The 20,114-nt window shown below is 36.1% G+C and overlaps 1 protein-coding gene across 1 annotated transcript; it reads left to right on the forward strand.

Moving 5' to 3' along the window:
- The first annotated feature begins 281 nt into the window (after window positions 1–281).
- On the forward strand, window positions 282–19,250 carry LOC132560743 (dynactin subunit 4-like). The gene is made up of 14 exons (XM_060225418.1): window positions 282–418; window positions 1,981–2,051; window positions 3,205–3,383; window positions 3,550–3,593; window positions 3,918–4,019; window positions 4,650–4,720; window positions 9,810–9,925; window positions 10,457–10,566; window positions 10,766–10,839; window positions 12,136–12,190; window positions 12,884–12,982; window positions 13,495–13,595; window positions 15,742–15,820; window positions 17,098–19,250. The coding sequence occupies exons 1-14, from the start codon at window positions 284–286 to the stop codon at window positions 17,227–17,229; spliced, it is 1,368 nt and encodes a 455-aa protein (XP_060081401.1). The 5' UTR covers window positions 282–283; the 3' UTR covers window positions 17,230–19,250.
- The last annotated feature ends 864 nt before the right edge of the window (window positions 19,251–20,114 follow it).

The raw sequence follows: 20,114 nt of genomic DNA on the forward strand, positions 1-20,114 counted from the left end.
ATAACCTTAAACTAAACAACACAACCATATATCCGATATTGTCAAAGCTATATATATATAGTCGTAAGAACAGCTGTACTTAGCTATAGTAACCATACAAATAACTAAAGACGGCGAGCGTAAAACCAGTCAGCCTAAATTATCCTCTACATTCACAGTCGGAACACCTCAGGCAATTACGATGCAACACTGTAATCGAGGCGAGATGCTTCGAATGTCACGAAACAGTGAATTATTACCTAAAAATCTGAAGTAATCCGAAAATAATTTCGTCATCGCCAACATGGCGACGTTTCAGGCGCTGAACGTCAACTTGGTGAAATATGTATGCTCTTGTGGAAAAAATCACCCTGTTTGCAGGCTGTATTTGTGTCGACATTGTTTGAAGTTGAGATGTGGCGATTGTGTTCTCCACGAAGTAATACGATTTTACATTTATTAAGGGCATAAGCTATTTGCAATTCAGGGGTGGGGTTTGGGTTGCACATCACAACTCAACAAAAAATATTGGAAATCAATGGAAAATTTTACATTTTTTTTGCTGTTTATATGTATAATCAGAATACTAATGACAAAGATACCGGAAGGGCATGGGTTGAATCCAATATGTATCTCTAGGGGTTTTTGGGAGTGGCTGATATAAAATTTTAGTCACTAAATTATGGTAATATTTTACCGATTATGGCATGGCATCCGACTGTCCATCCGTCGTAAACTGTTATTTGTCCACATATCTTCTCCCAGACTTGGTGTCAGACTTAATAACCATGACATGAAATTGTTTTTCTGCTCTGCATCTCGTCCGAAGATATTTTTCACAGATTTCAACCGATCGTTTTCAGACTTGGTAGTGTTAAAAATGTAACAGGTCATTATTTATCTCATGCCTCTGCTTTAGTTTACTAGTCTGATGTTCAACCGATTGAGCTAAAGAGGAATTCTCTCTAGCCAAGTGGTTAGCCAATATGCTTGTGAAAGTAATGCTAAGTATTATCCCAGAGTCATTACATAGGTACCAATGTGAAAGAGGTCATTGTTTATTTCATGCCTAGGATTTGAACCCAGGACCTCTGGTTTATTATTCTTGATGCTCATCCTTTTAAGCTAAAGAGATGATCTCTTTATCTGAGAGGTGTATTACGGCTAGTAGTTTACCAGGGTTACATAATGACATGGCATTTTGGTTTGACAGTATGGAGAGAGATCTCAGTTTAAAACCAATTTCTTTCAAACTTAGTAGCTAGACTTTATAACTATGATGGGAAATCATGTTTTCCTGCACAGCAGTTGGATTCAACAAATCTTGAAGATGTATTGCCCAATATTTTTTTTACCACTTTTTCATTCAAGCATATTTTATTGATAAAAATGTGCACCTAAGGGGTTGGGTGCATGTTCTTACAACTTGCAAGGCCCTCTCCCAACATTTTAATACACAGTAATTATTTAACATTCTAATTCTGTCTGCAGATCTCCATTCTCATTTTTCAACCAATTTCTCAGAAAAATGGTAGGCTTTATAGCCATTTTGATGTTTATTAATGTCAATTTGGTTGTACAATTTTGGATGAGTCATTGCCCATTTTTATTTTTATCTTGCCTGGAAATCTTGAAATCCTAAATATTTGGCATGTGATGGATGTTTATTGTTTTCTTTTACAGTCCTCTTGTTGATATATATGCCAGACCAATGTAAAAAAGTTGACATAATGTCAGCATTCTTTTATTTAGCTGATATGAGCAAAAGTAGTTTAATGTGAAAATGGGCTGGTACATATGTGAACTGTTAAATTACAAATAAAGTCAAATGTATATGTATGCTAAAAACAAATGCAGCCATCTGAATTATGCTTGAGCAATGAATTCACAAACATAGATAAATATATGTATTTAAAAGAATTGTTAGTTCTAGTAAGTGTTAATATTGAGTTTAATGTGCTCAAACACTTGTGTAATGTTGGTGATTCCCATCAATTACAGGTGGACACACCATATTGCCCCAATTGTCTGGAGCACATGCCATCAACAGAAGCAAAGCTGAAGAAAAATAGGTATGTTCTGTGGTTTTTTTCCTTTAACATATTGTTACTTTTAGAGTAAGTTTGTTTTGTTATTTTTCTGATAATTTCATCTCTTGATGAATACTCCCCACAATGAGGAAAACAAGCACTGAATTTATTATTTTCTTTATTTTTTACACTTAAAGCAATTAGCTAGATGATAATATTTAGTTTACAGGTATTGATCTACATAAAGAGATGGTCAAAAGGCTGCCATTTTTAGGTCACTCTTGTTACTCATCACTTTGGATTGCAGCATGTATCAGTGTTTCTCAGAAAGTACTTTAAGGATGTTCTCAGACATCATATATACAGTAAACTCAGTGGGGCCATCAAAATTACTTCGTAGAAACCGAACTTCGTGAAACCCGATACAGTTCAGTTCTGACCTGGTCAATGCGTAGGCCTAATTAGTAAGTGTAATCAAGCGACAAAATGTTCTTATTTACATAATACTGTATGTAAATATAACTACCACCAAGGTAAAGTGTGAAGTTTTACTATTTATTATTTTTGTTATCTACAAACCAACATATTTACATGTATTGACAGTTATAAATAGGCTTTATGTAGTACATTAGACTCGTTCACTATAAATGTTAGCCTAGTGGCATGCATGTAACACTGTGATTTAAAATGGAAATATTTCAAACTTGGTAAGAATTATGAGTGAATGATGACGGTTTGATGGTGTGCCCAATTTGATCCTGACTGACCCCAGGGGCTGATGGGCGGGGACAAAAGGGGTCAAATTTACTTAAATTTCAAAAACCATCTTTTCAACACCCAGATAAGATCAGATAAAATGCTCTGCATGGATGGAAGCATCTTAAGGTGTTTTACCAAAATTGTGAATTTCATGGCCCCAGGGTCTCTCATTTCCCCGTGGGGAGGGGGTAAAGTTTACTATAGTTTATATAGGAAAACTAGATTTTTGAGCATAAGTTGATTAATTTTCATTGGAAATATTTCAAACTTGGTTAGAATTACGAATAAAGGATGAGGGCTTGATGGTATGCTCATTTTGATCCTGAATTTTATTACTTTGTGAACTGCAGAATATCAGTATAAATTATCATCGTCCATGTTCAGTTTGAGAAAGATTATGAGGTTAATTGGGTGCACATGCTGCCTTTCTTTTCAGGTGCAGTAACTGTTTTGACTGTCCAAGCTGTGGTCATACTATGACTACCAGGGCCACAAGTCAGGTGGTCACCAACCCCGATGACCCCAACAAGACCACTTCAAAAAAGGTCTACTACCTAGCCTGTGGTTTCTGTCGCTGGACTACCAGGGATGTAGGCATTATGGACAAACCACAAGGTACACAATACTGATGTCACAAAACTCTTTGTACAGTTAATGTATGTTTGAAATAAAGGATTGGATGTTTTTGAATGATTACTAAAATATATAAGTATATTCAAGTGTTCTTTGTATGTCAAAGGGACTACTGTATTCTTATGAATGACATTTTTCTGTTCTGTAGCCAGTGGATGCTGGGAAGCTTTGGAAAATCCAGATTCAAAAAGGGTAAGAATTTGTTGTGTTTAATTTTAAATGCTTCATTTTTATTCACCAAAAGGAAAGAATTTCTCTTTCATCAGCTACAATTCCTTTATTGTCTCCATGGATCATTGGAAGTACAGACCACCATTTAATGTTAGAACAATATCTATACAATAAAACATATTGTCTTAGTGACTGGAAGACATCATTTAATCAGTTCAGTGTGCTGTCGTGTGAATTGATATCCCTGTGTGTAACCAAGTAAATTTTCATATACTATAGTTATTATACAAACTTTGTTTGAATATTTGATCTGATTTAGAATGTGGTATTAAATTGTCATTGTAGATTTTCTCTCTTTTGGAGACCTACCAACAGCTTGCTCAGCGAGAGAAGACTGAAAAGGAAAGAAAGAAATATGTGAGGCGCCGCAGTTATCTGAACTATGCTGTAAGTGTGAGAACATGTAGTGGCTATTTATTTGGATGCTGATTAATTTGTTCCTGCCTTTATTTAAAAGATGAAGTGATAACTTGTCCATGAATTCATTGATATTTTAATGACTGTGATAAAACAGAAATATCGATAATACCTCTTTTACAACATGATCACCTGTAAATGCAAAGTATATTTTCTGTTGTGCAATGTCCCTCGTCCTTCCATGGTCAATTTTTTTTCATTTGGTGCCTTGATACACAATATTAGAATGGCTTCTGTGGATGAAGGGAGACAATCACCTTGCAATAAAACATTTTTATTTTTGTAGTGTGTGGGAAAAAATAAGTTTTTGGTTTTATGCAATGAAGAAATAATTCACTTTTAACTTGGTATACAGTTTTTCTTCAATAATCTTAATTTTTGCTGATTTTTATCAAAAAATGACAGTTCTAAGTCTGTTGTATTAATACACTTAGTTTCAGCTACATGCGCTGGAATATGTTTCATTCTCTGTGATGTTTCATCTCTACAGTATCAGTCTTTCATCAAAGAAATCAAGTTTTGATTTGATGTTTCCTGATTTATTTTCACTGTAATTATGTAATAAATTTGAAGAACTTGTACCTAATGGTGTGATTGCAGGCTAGTATGGATAAGTATGGGCTGACATCTGTAGCTGCAAAGAAGAAAGCATCAGTGGGATCCAGTATGAGGTAAATAAACAAATATATAATGGGGACCCCCCTGCTTTATTGTAGACCTCACAAGTTAGTATTAAAATGCATGAATAGCAGAGCCTTAATCAGTCGTATTACAGAGTGTACTCAAGGGTTCAAGTGGAAATGATTGTTACTCAGTATAACTCTCGTCTCAGTGCTTCTAAATAGTTTCAAGAATTCACGGGGCAGAAAAAAAGGCTATGAAATGTAAAAGGTCTACAATATGAATTTTGCAGTGAACGTTAATCACCATTTCCCAGGAGGTACTGGACAGATCCTTGTTAAGTTTTTTCTTTATTGTGTCGAAAGAATGAAAATTATCAATTCATTTGTTAAACTACTGCGTGAATTTTTATTTTATTTTCCTTTGATAAGGTACCCTCCATAGTTCTTAGTTGCGCATGAACAAGTTTGGTGCCTGATCGCCATCTTACAATAGAATTAAAGTTAATGATAAGATGTCATGCTTCCATTTTTCTGAAAGTTTAAATAGGAACAAAAATCATTCAAATTAAAAACCAATTTCATTAAAATTGGAGAGAGCATTCTCAACTCTGAAACATTGGTTCTATTGGGTTGTTTTGGTGTAGTTTTGCACCTGATCAGTAGGATGGCGACCAGGTGGTAACATTTGGTTTATTATCTACCTCATCCATAAGGCTGATCTTGCTTTATTTTCCTTTGTTGGAATGCAATTTAAATATTTTTGTTATATAAGCATTCACAGATTTTGGTAAGTGTGTCACTAAAATTTTTATCGTAACATAATCAATCCCTGATTTAGCTTACAATTTTAGTCTTTTGATGAAGTGAATATGGATCAAAAAATTTTCTATTATTTAAAACAATTTTTCTGATTAATGTCCATATGCATTTAAGCTAAAGATAAAAATTGTATGATTATTATATGACACAGTCAATCAAAATAACAGATAAACATCAGTTCCTTAAGATGCAATATAATCTCATTGAAGTTGTCATATGATAATGTTGATATCTCTGGTTATAACAAACTCTTTAGATAACATGTTGTACAGTGTATCTAGATTTAGAAAATAACACAGATGTCTGGTATCTAGATTTTTTATTAGTCACAATACATACTGATGTAACTTGGTATTCATTTAACTGTTATCACTGGCGTTGATCTGGTAGTCTAACCTTGTATAATTTGAAGCATTGTACATAAACGTTTAGTTGTTAAGTATTGCTTTTCCTGTCCTCCCAGCCAGACTGAATTAAGATTATCATTAGAATCACAATATATAACTGTCAAGCACAGCAGAAATTCTTTTCTTTCCCTTCTCTCCAAGTGAGGCTGGTATCAGATATTGTATTGTATGAACCACTCTATGTAGATGGGCAGCTATTTAGCACTGCTTTCTTCACCCTCCCATCCAGGCAGAATTTAGATGATTTTGCATAATACGAATCACTCTATATAAATGGGCAGCTGTTTCTCAGTGCTTTCCTCACCCTCCCTTTAAAAATGGACAGCTGTTAAGCACTGTTTTCATCACCCTCCCTATATAAATGGGTAGCTGTTAGCAGTGCTTTCCTCACCCTCCCTATATAAATGGGTAGCTGTTTCTCAGTGCTTTCCTCACCCTCCCTATATAAATGGGCAGCTGTTTCTCAGTGCTCTACTCTCCCTCCCTATATAAATGGGCAGCTGTTTCTCAGTGCTTTCCTCACTCTCCCTATATAAATGGGCAGCTGTTTAGCAGTGCTTTCCTCACCCTCCCTATATAAATGGGCAGCTGTTTCTCAGTGCTTTCCTCACCCTCCCTATATAAATGGACAGCTGTTTAGCAGTGCTTTCCTCACCCTCCCAAAATAAATGGGCAGCTCTGACTCAGTGCTTTCCTCACCCTCCCTATATAAATGGGTAGCTGTTTCTCAGTGCTTTCCTCACCCTCCCTATATAAATGGGCAGCTGTTTCTCAGTGCTTTCCTCACCCTCCCTATATAAATGGGTAGCTGTTTCTCAGTGCTTTCCTCACCCTCCCTATATAAATGGACAGCTGTTTAGCAGTGCTTTCCTCACCCTCCCTATATAAATGGGTAGCTGTTTAACAGTGCTTTCCTCACCCTCCCTATATAAATGGGCAGCTGTTTCTCAGTGCTCTACTCTCCCTCCCTATATAAATGGGCAGCTGTTTCTCAGTGCTTTCCTCACCCTCCCTATATAAATGGGCAGCTGTTTCTCAGTGCTTTCCTTACCCTCCCTATATAAATGGGTAGCTGTTTCTCAGTGCTTTCCTCACCCTCCCTATATAAATGGGCAGCTGTTTCTCAGTGCTTTCCTCACCCTCCCTATATAAATGGGCAGCTGTTTCTCAGTGCTTTCCTCACCCTCCCTATATAAATGGGTAGCTGTTCAGCAGTGCTTTACTCACCCTCCCTATATAAATGGGCAGCTGTTTCTCGGTGCTTTCCTCACCCTCCCTATATAAATGGGTAGCTGTTCAGCAGTGCTTTCCTCACCATCCCTATATAAATGGGCAGCTGTTTCTCAGTGCTTTCCTCACCATCCCTATATAAATGGGTAGCTGTTTCTCAGTGCTTTCCTCACCCTCCCTATATAAATGGGCAGCTGTTTCTCGGTGCTTTCCTCACCCTCCCTATATAAATGGGTAGCTGTTAGCAGTGCTTTCCTCACCCTCCCTATATAAATGGGCAGCTGTTTTTCAGTGCTTTCCTTACCCTCCCTATATAAATGGGCAGCTGTTTCTCAGTGCTTTCCTCACCCTCCCTATATAAATGGGTAGCTGTTTCTCAGTGCTTTCCTCACCCTCCCTATATAAATGGGCAGCTGTTTCTCAGTGCTTTCCTCACCATCCCTATATAAATGGGTAGCTGTTTCTCAGTGCTTTCCTCACCCTCCCTATATAAATGGGCAGCTGTTTCTCAGTGCTCTACTCTCCCTCCCTATATAAATGGGCAGCTGTTTAACAGTGCTTTCCTCACCATCCCTATATAAATGGGTAGCTGTTTCTCAGTGCTTTCCTCACCCTCCCTATAAAAATGGGCAGCTGTTTCTCAGTGCTCTACTCTCCCTCCCTATATAAATGGGCAGCTGTTTTTCAGTGCTTTCCTTACCCTCCCTATATAAATGGGCAGCTGTTTCTCAGTGCTTTCCTCACCCTCCCTATATAAATGGGTAGCTGTTTCTCAGTGCTTTCCTCACCCTCCCTATATAAATGGGTAGCTGTTTCTCAGTGCTTTCCTCACCCTCCCTATATAAATGGGCAGCTGTTTCTCAGTGCTCTACTCTCCCTCCCTATATAAATGGGCAGCTGTTTAACAGTGCTTTCATCACCCTCCCTATATAAATGGGCAGCTGTTTCTCGGTGCTTTCCTCACCCTCCCTATATAAATGGGTAGCTGTTAGCAGTGCTTTCCTCACCCTCCCTATATAAATGGGCAGCTGTTTCTCAGTGCTTTACTCTCCCTCCCTATATAAATGGGTAGCTGTTTCTCAGTGCTTTCCTTATTCTCCCTATATAAATGGGCAGCTGTTTAGCAGTGCTTTCCTCACTCTCCCAGCCAGACTGACTATAGATTATATGTTATGGAATGTACCACACTGTTTAAATGTATAGTTGTTAAGCAGTGCTGTTATATGGTACTTGGTGTTGTCCCTTTGATCTTGTTTGTGATCATTCATCAGTGTTGTGTGGAAGCTTTTGGTGTGTTTCAGTAAAACCTTTGATGTTGTTGGTTAACAAAGTGGATGTCTCATTTTTAAATGGGAAAATATGACAAAATATATATCCTAACTAATGCAAGGGTGAGAAACAGCATATTTTTATACCATTAATACATTTAGTGTCCAAATGTTTTGTACTGTTCTCTGTTGGGAATCACTCCCAAACTGTAATAAGATTCAAATTTTTAAAAAACTTTGAAAGTGAACACAACAAAGGTTTGATGAACACACTCATTCAACTGTCACTTATCTACCAACAAAAATCAAAATTGCAATGCAGTAAATAAAAAGCTCATTTATGATTGGTCAAAACTTCAAAAGATATATTATCATTGACAAAAGTTATATGATCACTAGTGAGGTTTCAGATGTCAGAGATGATAACGTACAGTCAATTGAAACAAAATGCCATAACTGTTCTATTACATTTTGGTAACCACACCAGAGCACATAATGCTCGAGGTATGTTACCATTCTATTGAAATTGTATTTTACACATACTATTCTTCACAGTATCATAAATACTGCTGCCTTGATTGTATTGTACTCTCACTCAACTTGATGGACAAATCTGATTGGCTGAAATGATTTCATGTCACAGAACACTTGCATGAGTTTTATCACTGTGGCAGAATGCATTTTGATTTGAAATGGAATAACATGTGATCAGATGTAGACTAATTAGCATCTGGTACAAACCTGAAAATGTGAAAATTTCTTCTATTTCACTGGTAAAACTGTTAAAAAAGAGTAATATACTTTAGATAAAAGAAATGGATGATAATTGTCAGTGCGGCCTCGTCATTGATGATAATTGTCAGTGCGGCCTCGTCATTGATGATAATTGTCAGTGCGGCCTCAGTGCGGCCTCGTCATTGATGATAATTGTCAGTGCGGCCTCGTCATTGATGATAATTGTCAGTGCGGCCTCGTCATTGATGATAATTGTCAGTGCGGCCTCGTCATTGATGATAATTGTCAGTGCGGCCTCGTCATTGATGATAATTGTCAGTGCGGCCTCGTCATTGATGATAATTGTCAGTGCGGCCTCGTCATTGATGATAATTGTCAGTGCGGCCTCGTCATTGATGATAATTGTTGCGGTCAGTGCGGCCTCGTCATTGATGATAATTGTCAGTGCGGCCTCGTCATTGATGATAATTGTCAGTGCGGCCTCGTCATTGATGATAATTGTCAGTGCGGCCTCAGTGCGGCCTCGTCATTGATGATAATTGTCAGTGCGGCCTCGTCATTGATGATAATTGTCAGTGCGGCCTCGTCATTGATGATAATTGTCAGTGCGGCCTCCTCAATCAATCAAAGTCTATGTTGTGTTGTATGATGTATACTGGTAATTCAAACATGTTGTAGTACCCTGAAAGAAAATGAAGAGGCTGTTATTAAGTCATTCTCCCGTTCGGAGCCTGTTGTTGACTTTGAACCCCTGCCAGAAGACATCTTCACAGAACCAGTTGTACTTGACAAAAGTAAGTATATGAAATTTTTTTTTGATTTGAGACAAAAAAAATCATGCACTTGTTCATGAGGAAGTTTTAAACTCACCTGAAAATAAACAAAATTGCTATCCAAGATGAGTGTTTAAACACCTTTAAACTTTCAATATGATGCTGCCACCATTAAGTGGTATAGTCAGGTGTTACCATGAATGACTTGTTGCTTCACATGTATGTTTTACAGCTGATATTACAGGATTGTTGTAAGTAAAACTTAAATGAGTGATGAGTACTCTGCATGGAAATAGATCTGTCATAACTATCAGAATAGTGGTATTGTTTAAACACTAAGTCTAAAAATTGGTCTTCAGATATACAGATGTTATATTGATTATCTATGGTAAATCGTTCTGGAGTAAGATTTAATTAATCAGAAAACATGTGTATATGCAATGAGAAAAGTAAATTTAGGCTGTGACAAATCATGGTGACCATTTATTTGTTCAAAAGGAAAACATAAACAAATGAGAGTATGATAGACCTTGTTTTTATCCTTACTTACAGTTGCCAGTATTGGGCAGAGACTTGCCAGTCCAGAGTTCCAACCAGAGAATGCGGGGTCTTTGTATCCACGTCACAAGCATCTACTGATCCGCAGATCACTTAGGTGTAAGGTAAGAAAGAGACACAAGGATTTCAGTAAGGTCACATGTGTGTAACAGTTGGTTTTAACTAGCCATTTCAATATCATTTCATTTGAGAATATCTCTTTGATGATAATATAATAATTATAATGATATGGCTGTTATTGAACTTAACATGGTTCATCACAGTTATATATTGAATAAGTTTAATTTTGGTCTTGTATTTCAGGAGTGTGAACACAATTTGAGCAAGCCAGAATTCAATCCACTCTCTATCAAATTTAAAATCCAATTGATCGCATTGTAAGTATCATTTATATATTAAAAGGTTTTTGTCAGGTTGAACAATATCTTTTAGGTCATCTGACCCGAATGGTCAGGATGACCTATAGCGATTGTTTTTCATCCATCATTGTGTGCCATCCACTATGAATAAACTTTCCATTTAAATTACTTCTCCTCAATAACCAGAAGCTCATGGTACTGATATTAAGCCTGTAGTATGATGGGATGAAAGAGCTACCAAGTTTGTTAATATGAATGACCTTGACCCTCTTTCAAGGTCACAAGACTCAAATATGTCAAACTCTTTAAACAACTTCTTCTCAATAACTAAAACGCCAAGAGTGCTGATATTGGGCAAGTAGCATGCTGGGATGAAGGGAAACAAAGTTTGTTTAAATGACCCACTTTCAAGGTCACAGGGGCCAAATATGCTAAACTACAACAACGGAGAATGTTATCCATTCCATTTATTTGAAAATAAAGACTTCAAACTTAGAAACAATAAAAACTTTTAAAATGTCAGTTGTTTTTGCTTTATGCTTGGACTGAAGTGCAAGTTCTAAAACTGTCCAGATACCTGAAGACCTCAGGTGACTGTTAAGACCTATGGGCTTCCTGTTTTTGTCCCAGTGTTAACTTTTTGCTTCAGACTTTAATCCATTGTTTATTTTTGCCCTATTGATAAAATGACCAAACAGGTGAAAGTTTAACTGTGATAAAAGTTTCCCTATTTTCTGTAAGTAATCGACATGGAGAGTTTACGAATAAAACTTTTTTCTAGTCGTTCCTGATAACTTGTCAGTATGTCACTTAATAACTGTACTTTGTTGTTCTCAGTCCATATTTTAGTGACATCCTAACCACTTCTCTTTATTGACCATGAGTCAATGAAGGTTTCAATGTACATTGGAGTGGGATATAATTTACAAGCTGGTGATCAGACTATAAAAAGCAGGTTAAGTTGTTGATAATCTGGAAGTAACACATGAAAGTTGATTTATCTATATTTTGTTATAGACCTGGTTAAGATGTGTAATTGTCTATGAGTATGGCCCCTTCATTTCTGATCAAGTATTTCAAAAGTTTGTTGTCTTATAAAGATGATAAAGAAGTCGTCAAAATTTCATGCAATGATTTATCCTACCTGGTTATGTTATATGAAAATGTATTCCTAAAGGGAGGATATGGTCTTCAGGAAGCTTTTGGGTGTAAACTTGATATACATGTAAGTATCTGGTAGGGATTATTGTGATGTGTTATGTAATGAGAGTAAAGGAGAACCAGTTGTAATTTGATATATTTTTATACTTACAGATTGCATGTCCCAGAGATAAGAATTTTTTCACCTACAGAACTCAAATGTAAAAAGGTATGTTGCTATAGGTATGAAGTTGATTAAAACTGATTAAAAGGCACAAAGTTATAAAATGATAAGTTAGGAAGAGCACCTGACAGTATATTTACATAAAACCACAAGAATTCTTGCTGTAAAAAGTTGTCCACATCACTTGGGATTTTATTATAGTAGAGGGGAGACAACTCTCTGCTGAAGTTGTTTCATGGTCCATATATATTTCCTCTGTAAAAAAAAAGATTTCTTTTGAAAGTAAATTGAAATTGTAAACAGGTAATGTTAAAGGATGAACAATATGTACTGTGATTTTACTCGAATACATTTAAAACAGTTTTATTCAGTAAGGTTCCTTGGATGAAAGCTGACTATATTTAGGGTCTTATGGTCGTATTTGTTAAAATAATTTTTTAATCATTAACCAAATGGCCTAGAATCATGATATTTAGCTATTGGGGCAAATATTGCTAAAGGCAATGACCTTGACTGATATTTTTAAAAATTTAAAACAGCATGGGTAATTAGTGAGATATGATATTTAAAAAAGGTAATTGCAATCCGAATGATATAATGAATTTAGAAAGGATTAAACTTGTCATTTGATTTAAACATATGTGAGTAGGATCATGAAACTTCCCTGCAGAAATTTTCATTTTTAATGTGTTTATCTCTGCATTTTTTTACTCAAATTTGTTTCCTCTGTTGATATAGGAGTGTAAGGTTGTGTTGTCTGTATGTAATCCTGCTGTTTACAACACTACCATCAGTCTTCTACCAATAAAGGATCAAGATGACTTTAGCAACTCAAAGGTAAGAAAACATTAACACACAAAGATACCCAAATATGTACATAAACACAAAAAAGTAACCAAATATGTACATAAACTGACAAAGGTACTAAAATATGTACATAAACACCCAAAGGTAACCAAATATGTACATATACACACAAAGGTAACCAAATATGTACATCAACACCCAAATATACTCAAATAGACACACAAAGGTACAGAAATATGTACATAATCACAAAGTATTTTAGTGTGTCAGAATAAGTACATTTATAGTATGTTTTTGCTCTATTCAGCAGTGATGGAAAACAGCTGTATTTTAGCATATTCATTTCTACACCAAAATTACTTTCTCATATTTCTTTAGATATTACATTTGAAGTATGAACAACTGTTTAGATATATGATATTGTTACTTGTAATGAAAAGTTAATTTTTTACCAAAATTTAAGAAATTGCTAATATTTGTTGAAGTTACATCAATGTAAAGTAAATAAATATGAGCACAAGCATATTTCCATTCATTTCAAGGTTGAACTGCCAAAGCAAGAAGTGGTTATTTCAAGCCGGGATGATGCTGCAATATATGACGATGGTAGTCAGGGACAGGAGGTGTTTAAAGATGACCCCAGGTAATAATTACACTTCTAAACATATATAAATGTTATATACCTACACTAAACACTCAGTATCAATATATGACGATGGTAATCAGGGACAGGAGGTGTTTAAAGATAACCCCAGGTAATAATTACACTTCTAAACATATAAATGTTATATACCTACACTCTCTAAACATTTTACTTCTACAAAGATTTACTTTCACTTAGCACTTCATTTCTATAGAGATCTGCCCTCACTACACACTGTAACAAAGATCTGCCCACATCAAACACTTTAACAGAGATCTGCCTTCACTAAACACTTCAACAGAGATTTGCCCTCTCTACACACTTTAACAGAGATTTGCCCTCTCTACACACTTTAACAGAGATCTACCCACATCAAACACTGTAACAAAGATCTGCCCACATCAAACACTTCAACAGAGATCTGCCTTCACTAAACACTTCAACAGAGATTTGCCCTCTCTACACACTTTAACAGAGATTTGCCCTCTCTACACACTTTAACAGAGATCTACCCACATCAAACACTGTAACAGAGATCTGCCTTCACTAAACACTTCAACAGAGATTTGCCCTCTCTACACACTTTAACAGAGATTTGCCCTCTCTACACACTTTAACAGAGATCTACCCACATCAAACACTGTAACAGAGATCTGCCTTCACTAAACACTTCAACAGAGATTTGCCCTCTCTACACACTTTAACAGAGATTTGCCCTCTCTACACACTTTAACAGAGATCTGCCCACATCAAACACTTTAACAGAGATCTGCCCACATCAAACACTTTAACAGAGATTTGCCCTCTCTACACACTTCAACATAGATTTGCCCTCTCTACACACTTTAACAAAGATCTGCCCACATCAAACACTGTAACAGAGATTTGCCCTCTCTACACACTTTAACAGAGATTTGCCCTCTTTACACACTTTAACAGAGATTTGCCCTCTCTACACACTTTAACAGAGATTTGCCCTCTCTACACACTTTAACAGAGATTTGCCCTCTCTACACACTTTAACAGAGATCTAACCTCACTAAAACTTTATCTTCTACAGAAATCTACCTGCAGTTAACACTTACCTTTTATAGATCTCTACTCTCACTTAACTTGTACAGAAATCTTACCTCTTAACTTGTACAGAAATCTACCCTCTTCAAACACTTCTACAGGAATCCACCCTCACATAACACTTAACTGGTACAGAAATCCACATTCACATAACACTTAACTGGTACAGGAATCCACCCTCACATAACACTTAACTTGTACAGAAATCTACCCTCTTTAAACACTTCTACAGGAATCCACCCTCACATAACACTTAACTTGTACAGGAATCCACCCTCACATAACACTTAACTTGTACAGGAATCCACCCTCACATAACACTTAACTGGTACAGGAATCCACCCTCACATAACACTTAACTTGTACAAGAATCCACCCTCACATAACACTTAACTTGTACAGAAATCTATCCTCTTCAAACACTTCTACTTGAATCCACCCTCACATAACACTTAACTTGTACAGGAATCCACCCTCACATAACACTAAACTTGTACAGGAATCCACCCTCACATAACACTAAACTTGTACAGGAATCCACCCTCACATAACACTTAACTTGTACAGGAATCCACCCTCACATAACACTTAACTTGTACAGGAATCCACCCTCACATAACACTAAACTTGTACAGGAATCCACCCTCACATAACACTTAACTTGTACAGGAATCCACCCTCACATAACACTTAACTTGTACAGAAGTCTATCCTCTTCAAACACTTCTACTTGAATCCACCCTCACATAACACTTAACTTGTACAGGAACACTTAACTTGTACAGGAATCCACCCTCACATAACACTTAACTTGTACAGGAATCCACCCTCACATAGCACTTAACTTGTACAAAAATCTTCCCTCTTCACACACTTCTACAGGAATCCGCCCTCACATAACACTTAACTTGTACAGAAATCTATCCTCTTCAAGCACTTCTACAGGAATCCACCCTCACATAACACTTATTAAAAGTAAACACTGAAAACAATAGATAAGATATTGCGATCCCTGATAAATCTACCACTAGAAAAGTTCTATAATACAGGGTTAACTGTCTGAATTTTTCAGCATTGTGAAGTTCAGAAGAGACAACAAGATTGGAATAATAATCAAAGTGACCCCAGGAATCGAGGATGGAGATGTCAAGGTACCCTGTTTCCTCTCTATAGTAATGTAGCTCTTACTTATATTATCAACATCTTTACTTTAACGTCAGTTTCTTGATTGCTTACTTTATGACTCACCTGATCAAAAGGACTAGTGAGCTTATGTCATGGCACAGCATCCACCGTCTGTCCTGTATCCATCAATTTTTTACTAAAAATCACTACTTGTCATGAATCGCAGGAGAGATTTAGGATTGCAAAATGGGAAATTTTGAAAGTTCTTCAAAATTTTACTCTTGTTGAATAGATGTTGTCCAAATTTTGTCTGAAGCATTCTTAGGTGAGTTGGAATCAATCTTTTATAAACATTAGGTCTCGTCACCCTGGGGTAGGAGGGGCGGGGCACTATTTGAGAAAAAGAACAAATTCTGTAAAATCCTAATCTTCCATTAAGAATATTTGGATATAACCCAAATTTTGTCTGAAGCATTCTTAGGTGGAGGGGGAACCAATCTTTAATAAACATTAGGTCTTGGCATCCTAGCCTGAGAGAGGTGGGGCTCAATAGGGGAAAAGAGCACATCATATGAAATCCTATTGTTCCTTTAGGAATGATTGGATTTCACCCAAACTTAGTCTGATGTATTCTTGTTTAGAGGGGAATCAATTTTGCGTGAAAAGTGGATCCTGGCCTTGTGGTTTTTGAGGTGCCTACTCCTGTTGTAGTAGTGATTAGATATTATCCAAGTTTGGTCTGAAACATCCTTGGGTGAAAAAAGATAAGTTTTTTTTAAAATGATCTTTCTCAGTTCCCTGGGGCTAGGGGCAAAGCCCAGTAGAGGAAATATACTAAATTCATTAAAATCCTTCTCCTCCTGTATGAATGATTGGATTTTCCCCAAATTATTGGCTGAAGTGGGATGGGAGAAGTGGGGCTGAATAATGCAAATTCTCTAGAATCCTTCTTTTGTGGGAATGCCTTGATTCTGCCCTGATTTGATCTGAAGCATACCTAGTTGAAAGGAATCAAATATTATGTATCAACTAGGAGTCTGACATCAGAGGTATGGTACCCAGTAGGGGAAACTGAAGACCTTAAAAATCCTTCTTCTCTGTGAATGCTAAATCTGACTTTCGTTGATCACAAGGCTTAAAAAAAAGGTAATTCATTCAAAACTATATATATATAGCTGAATTAGCCAGGTGAGGAATGAAGGGTGCATGGGCCTCGTGTTACAGGCTATTTTCTGGTTGAAGCATGATTACAAGAATACAGCCATTGCTCTGTATGTCTGTATATTTCTCTGTTATGTTACAGGTTGGTTTCTGGTTGAAGCATGATTACAGGAATACAGCCATTGCTCTGCCATCAGAAGGTCAGGAGCCTCAGACAGTTTGGCTTCAGCACCAAGTTCACCTCAATCTCGGTCCACTCAGAGTCACCAAGTGATAACAGATAATGTGGATACGGTCTTGTCTTGGTTCTGTGGCCTGAAGATTTCCAACTAAATCAAGCTAACAAATCGTGGTGTAACTTTATCAATGGACAGAAATCTCTGTTCCAGAAAGAGCTTATATGAACAAAGACAATGTTTTAAGTGAGCTATTGTGATCACCTTTTGGCCGTCGTCATACATCATTCATTGTGCTTTGTTAACAATTTACATTTTTTGCTTTTTCTCAATAACTGGAAGGTCCAGAGTTCTAATATTGGGACTGTAGCATGACGGGATGAAGGGCTACAAGTTTCTTCAAATTAATGACCTTGACTGACTTTCAAGGTCATATATAGGGGTCAAATATGTTAAAATTTTCAAAAGACTTCTCAATAAGTCCCAGAGATCTTGATATTGGGCTTGTAGGGATGAAGGGCTAGCAAGTTTGTTCAAATGAATGATCTTGACAAGCTTTCAAGGTCACAGGGGTCATATGGATGAGTATTTATATTCATTGTAATTGGAAATTTGTTGTCAAGGAGGTTTAATATTTGTCAGAGCCATAAGAGTTCCACTTGTTCAATTTTTTGCAGTGTCCTTTAAATCCACATCTGATACCACAATACTCTGCAGGCTTTAATCTGTATGCTAGATATTGGATAAGATAGTTCTGTTAAATTTGGTCATTCGTTAAAAATAAAAATTCAACTCAGGTGACCGTTAAGGCCTATGGGTCTCTTGTTATTTTCCATTTTCACATCAGCTTATTTATTTTGGTGAAGGCTTCATTCATAATTTGTATGTGAATATGTCTTACATAAACAATATTACTGAGAGAACATATGTTCACCTGGTATATGTCATTGTTTATTGGTGGTATGTTTTTAAAATTGATGCAAAAAACTTTTTCTGCAATCATCTGTAAAATGTGGAGCTTCTTCAAATCGACCATGTATGGGACATGAACATCTAGCCAGTTTAGGGAAGGTTCAGTATGCAGAAGTGAACAATGTTGACCTGTCCAGACTCATGTATAATTGATCTGCATGGTTACATTCTTACCTTACATGAATGCTGCACATGTCTAACTGAGTACAGAAAGAAACTCTATAGAGTAAATGTATTTTGATAAAGTTTAGAAAAAGAAACAATGATACGTGTACCGGTATACAATATGTGACTTCAGCAGTTATGGCATTACGCAAGGTCAAACATTTGATAAAGTGATGGTTTCCTTAGTATAATGAAAATACCTTTTAATACAACGCTTAATGTTTCCATTTTGTACATGTTAGAGTAACATGATCCAATGACTTTGCAGCTTTCTAGCTTTTTTTTCAATTTGTCTAAAGCCCTTACATGCTTCAGTGAAAATGAACTACAAATGACGAAAACCTACCCCTGAAACGAGGAGACTAGCTTTACTCAGGCATATTCATAGTGAGCTGTGTATGATGGATGAGTTCATTGTAGAGAGATCTATAGGATGTAGCTTATTGTAAACTTTTAATCCCTATCATTAAGTGATATACTAAGCTTGGTCATGGAGCACACCTGTTATAAAGAATCTGTGTGAAACAAAACAGAATCTGTGTGAAAGAAAACATTGTACATGTCAGTATTTTATTCCTACCAAAATGAAGACTTTGTGGAATCAAAACTATGAAACATCTAAATGAGTGATTATATGTCCATGGCTCATACAGATAGGAAGAATCCTTGAACTTGCTTGTTAAGTCATGGGAATTTCACAATACTGCTTAAAAAGTACACAAATTTATATTTCTGATGTTAAAATGAAAAACCAAGCTTAATATTTAAAAAAAAATATTCAAAGAAATCTCCAAACTTTTCAAGTATAAAGTGAGTTATTAAGTTATTACCTTCCGTAGAGCTATAATGTTCACAGAAAATTGTTGGACAGAAAATATTTATTAATCTGGTTAGAACATTAATGTGTTCATACAAGTTATATACATGTAGGTTTTGTGGAAATGAGGTGTGTCATTGCTGATGAATAAATTGAGTTCATTAATGGAATTGAATTGTTGTTTTTTGAGTATCATGGACAGCAACTGTTCAGTTGTCTTTAGCTTTTACTTTTCAGCCATCCATCATCAGTTGCTTTGCTGTTTCAGTTGCCCCAAATCCATGATCAGTCACCCATCTGTCTGTAAACAATTATTGTTATTATTTCTGAAGAAGTACTGGATGAAACTTTATCAAATTACATGTGTAAGTGCCGTTTGGTCCCTAGTTGTGTCCTATTTTTGGGACTGATCAGAAAAATTAAATGACCAACAGGTGGCCATCTTTAGTTTTGGAAATAAAAATTTATCATTATTTCTCCAGAAATATTGGATGGATCATTCTCAGATCTAATATAAGGTTCCCCTTTATCCCTAGTTGTTCATATCTGGGGACTGACCCAAAAATACAAAATGACTGACAGGTGACCACCTTGGATTTGGCAGTTAAAGATTATTATCGTTATATCTTAAATGAATTTTCAACTTTCATTTTAGAGAAAAAACAGTGGAAAGAAGAGAAAAGAATGAAAAATATCTATTTTTTAAAGCACAGAGATCCAACTATTATCAGTGCCAAGATCCATCAGAGATATGTTCTAGATACCTTGTACACTGATTCTCCAGTGTGCTTGTAGACTTGTATGCATGTACTTTCTATACTGATCCTTTTGTATACTTGTGTTTAGTCTTTTTGATACTAAGTTGACTTGCATTTTCTCTTTACAACATTTTTGACACTGATTCTTTAATATGTTTTCTCTTTTCATTACCATGGACACTGATTCTGTAATATGTTTTCTCTTTTTGTTACCATGGACACTGATTTTTTAACATGTTTTCTCTTTTTGTTACCATGGACACTGATTTTT

This window comes from Ylistrum balloti, unplaced genomic scaffold (genome assembly GCF_031769215.1).
Source record: "Ylistrum balloti isolate Yb309-2 unplaced genomic scaffold, AGI_CSIRO_Ybal_v1 Utg371108, whole genome shotgun sequence".
Taxonomy (NCBI): Eukaryota; Metazoa; Mollusca; class Bivalvia; order Pectinida; family Pectinidae; genus Ylistrum; species Ylistrum balloti.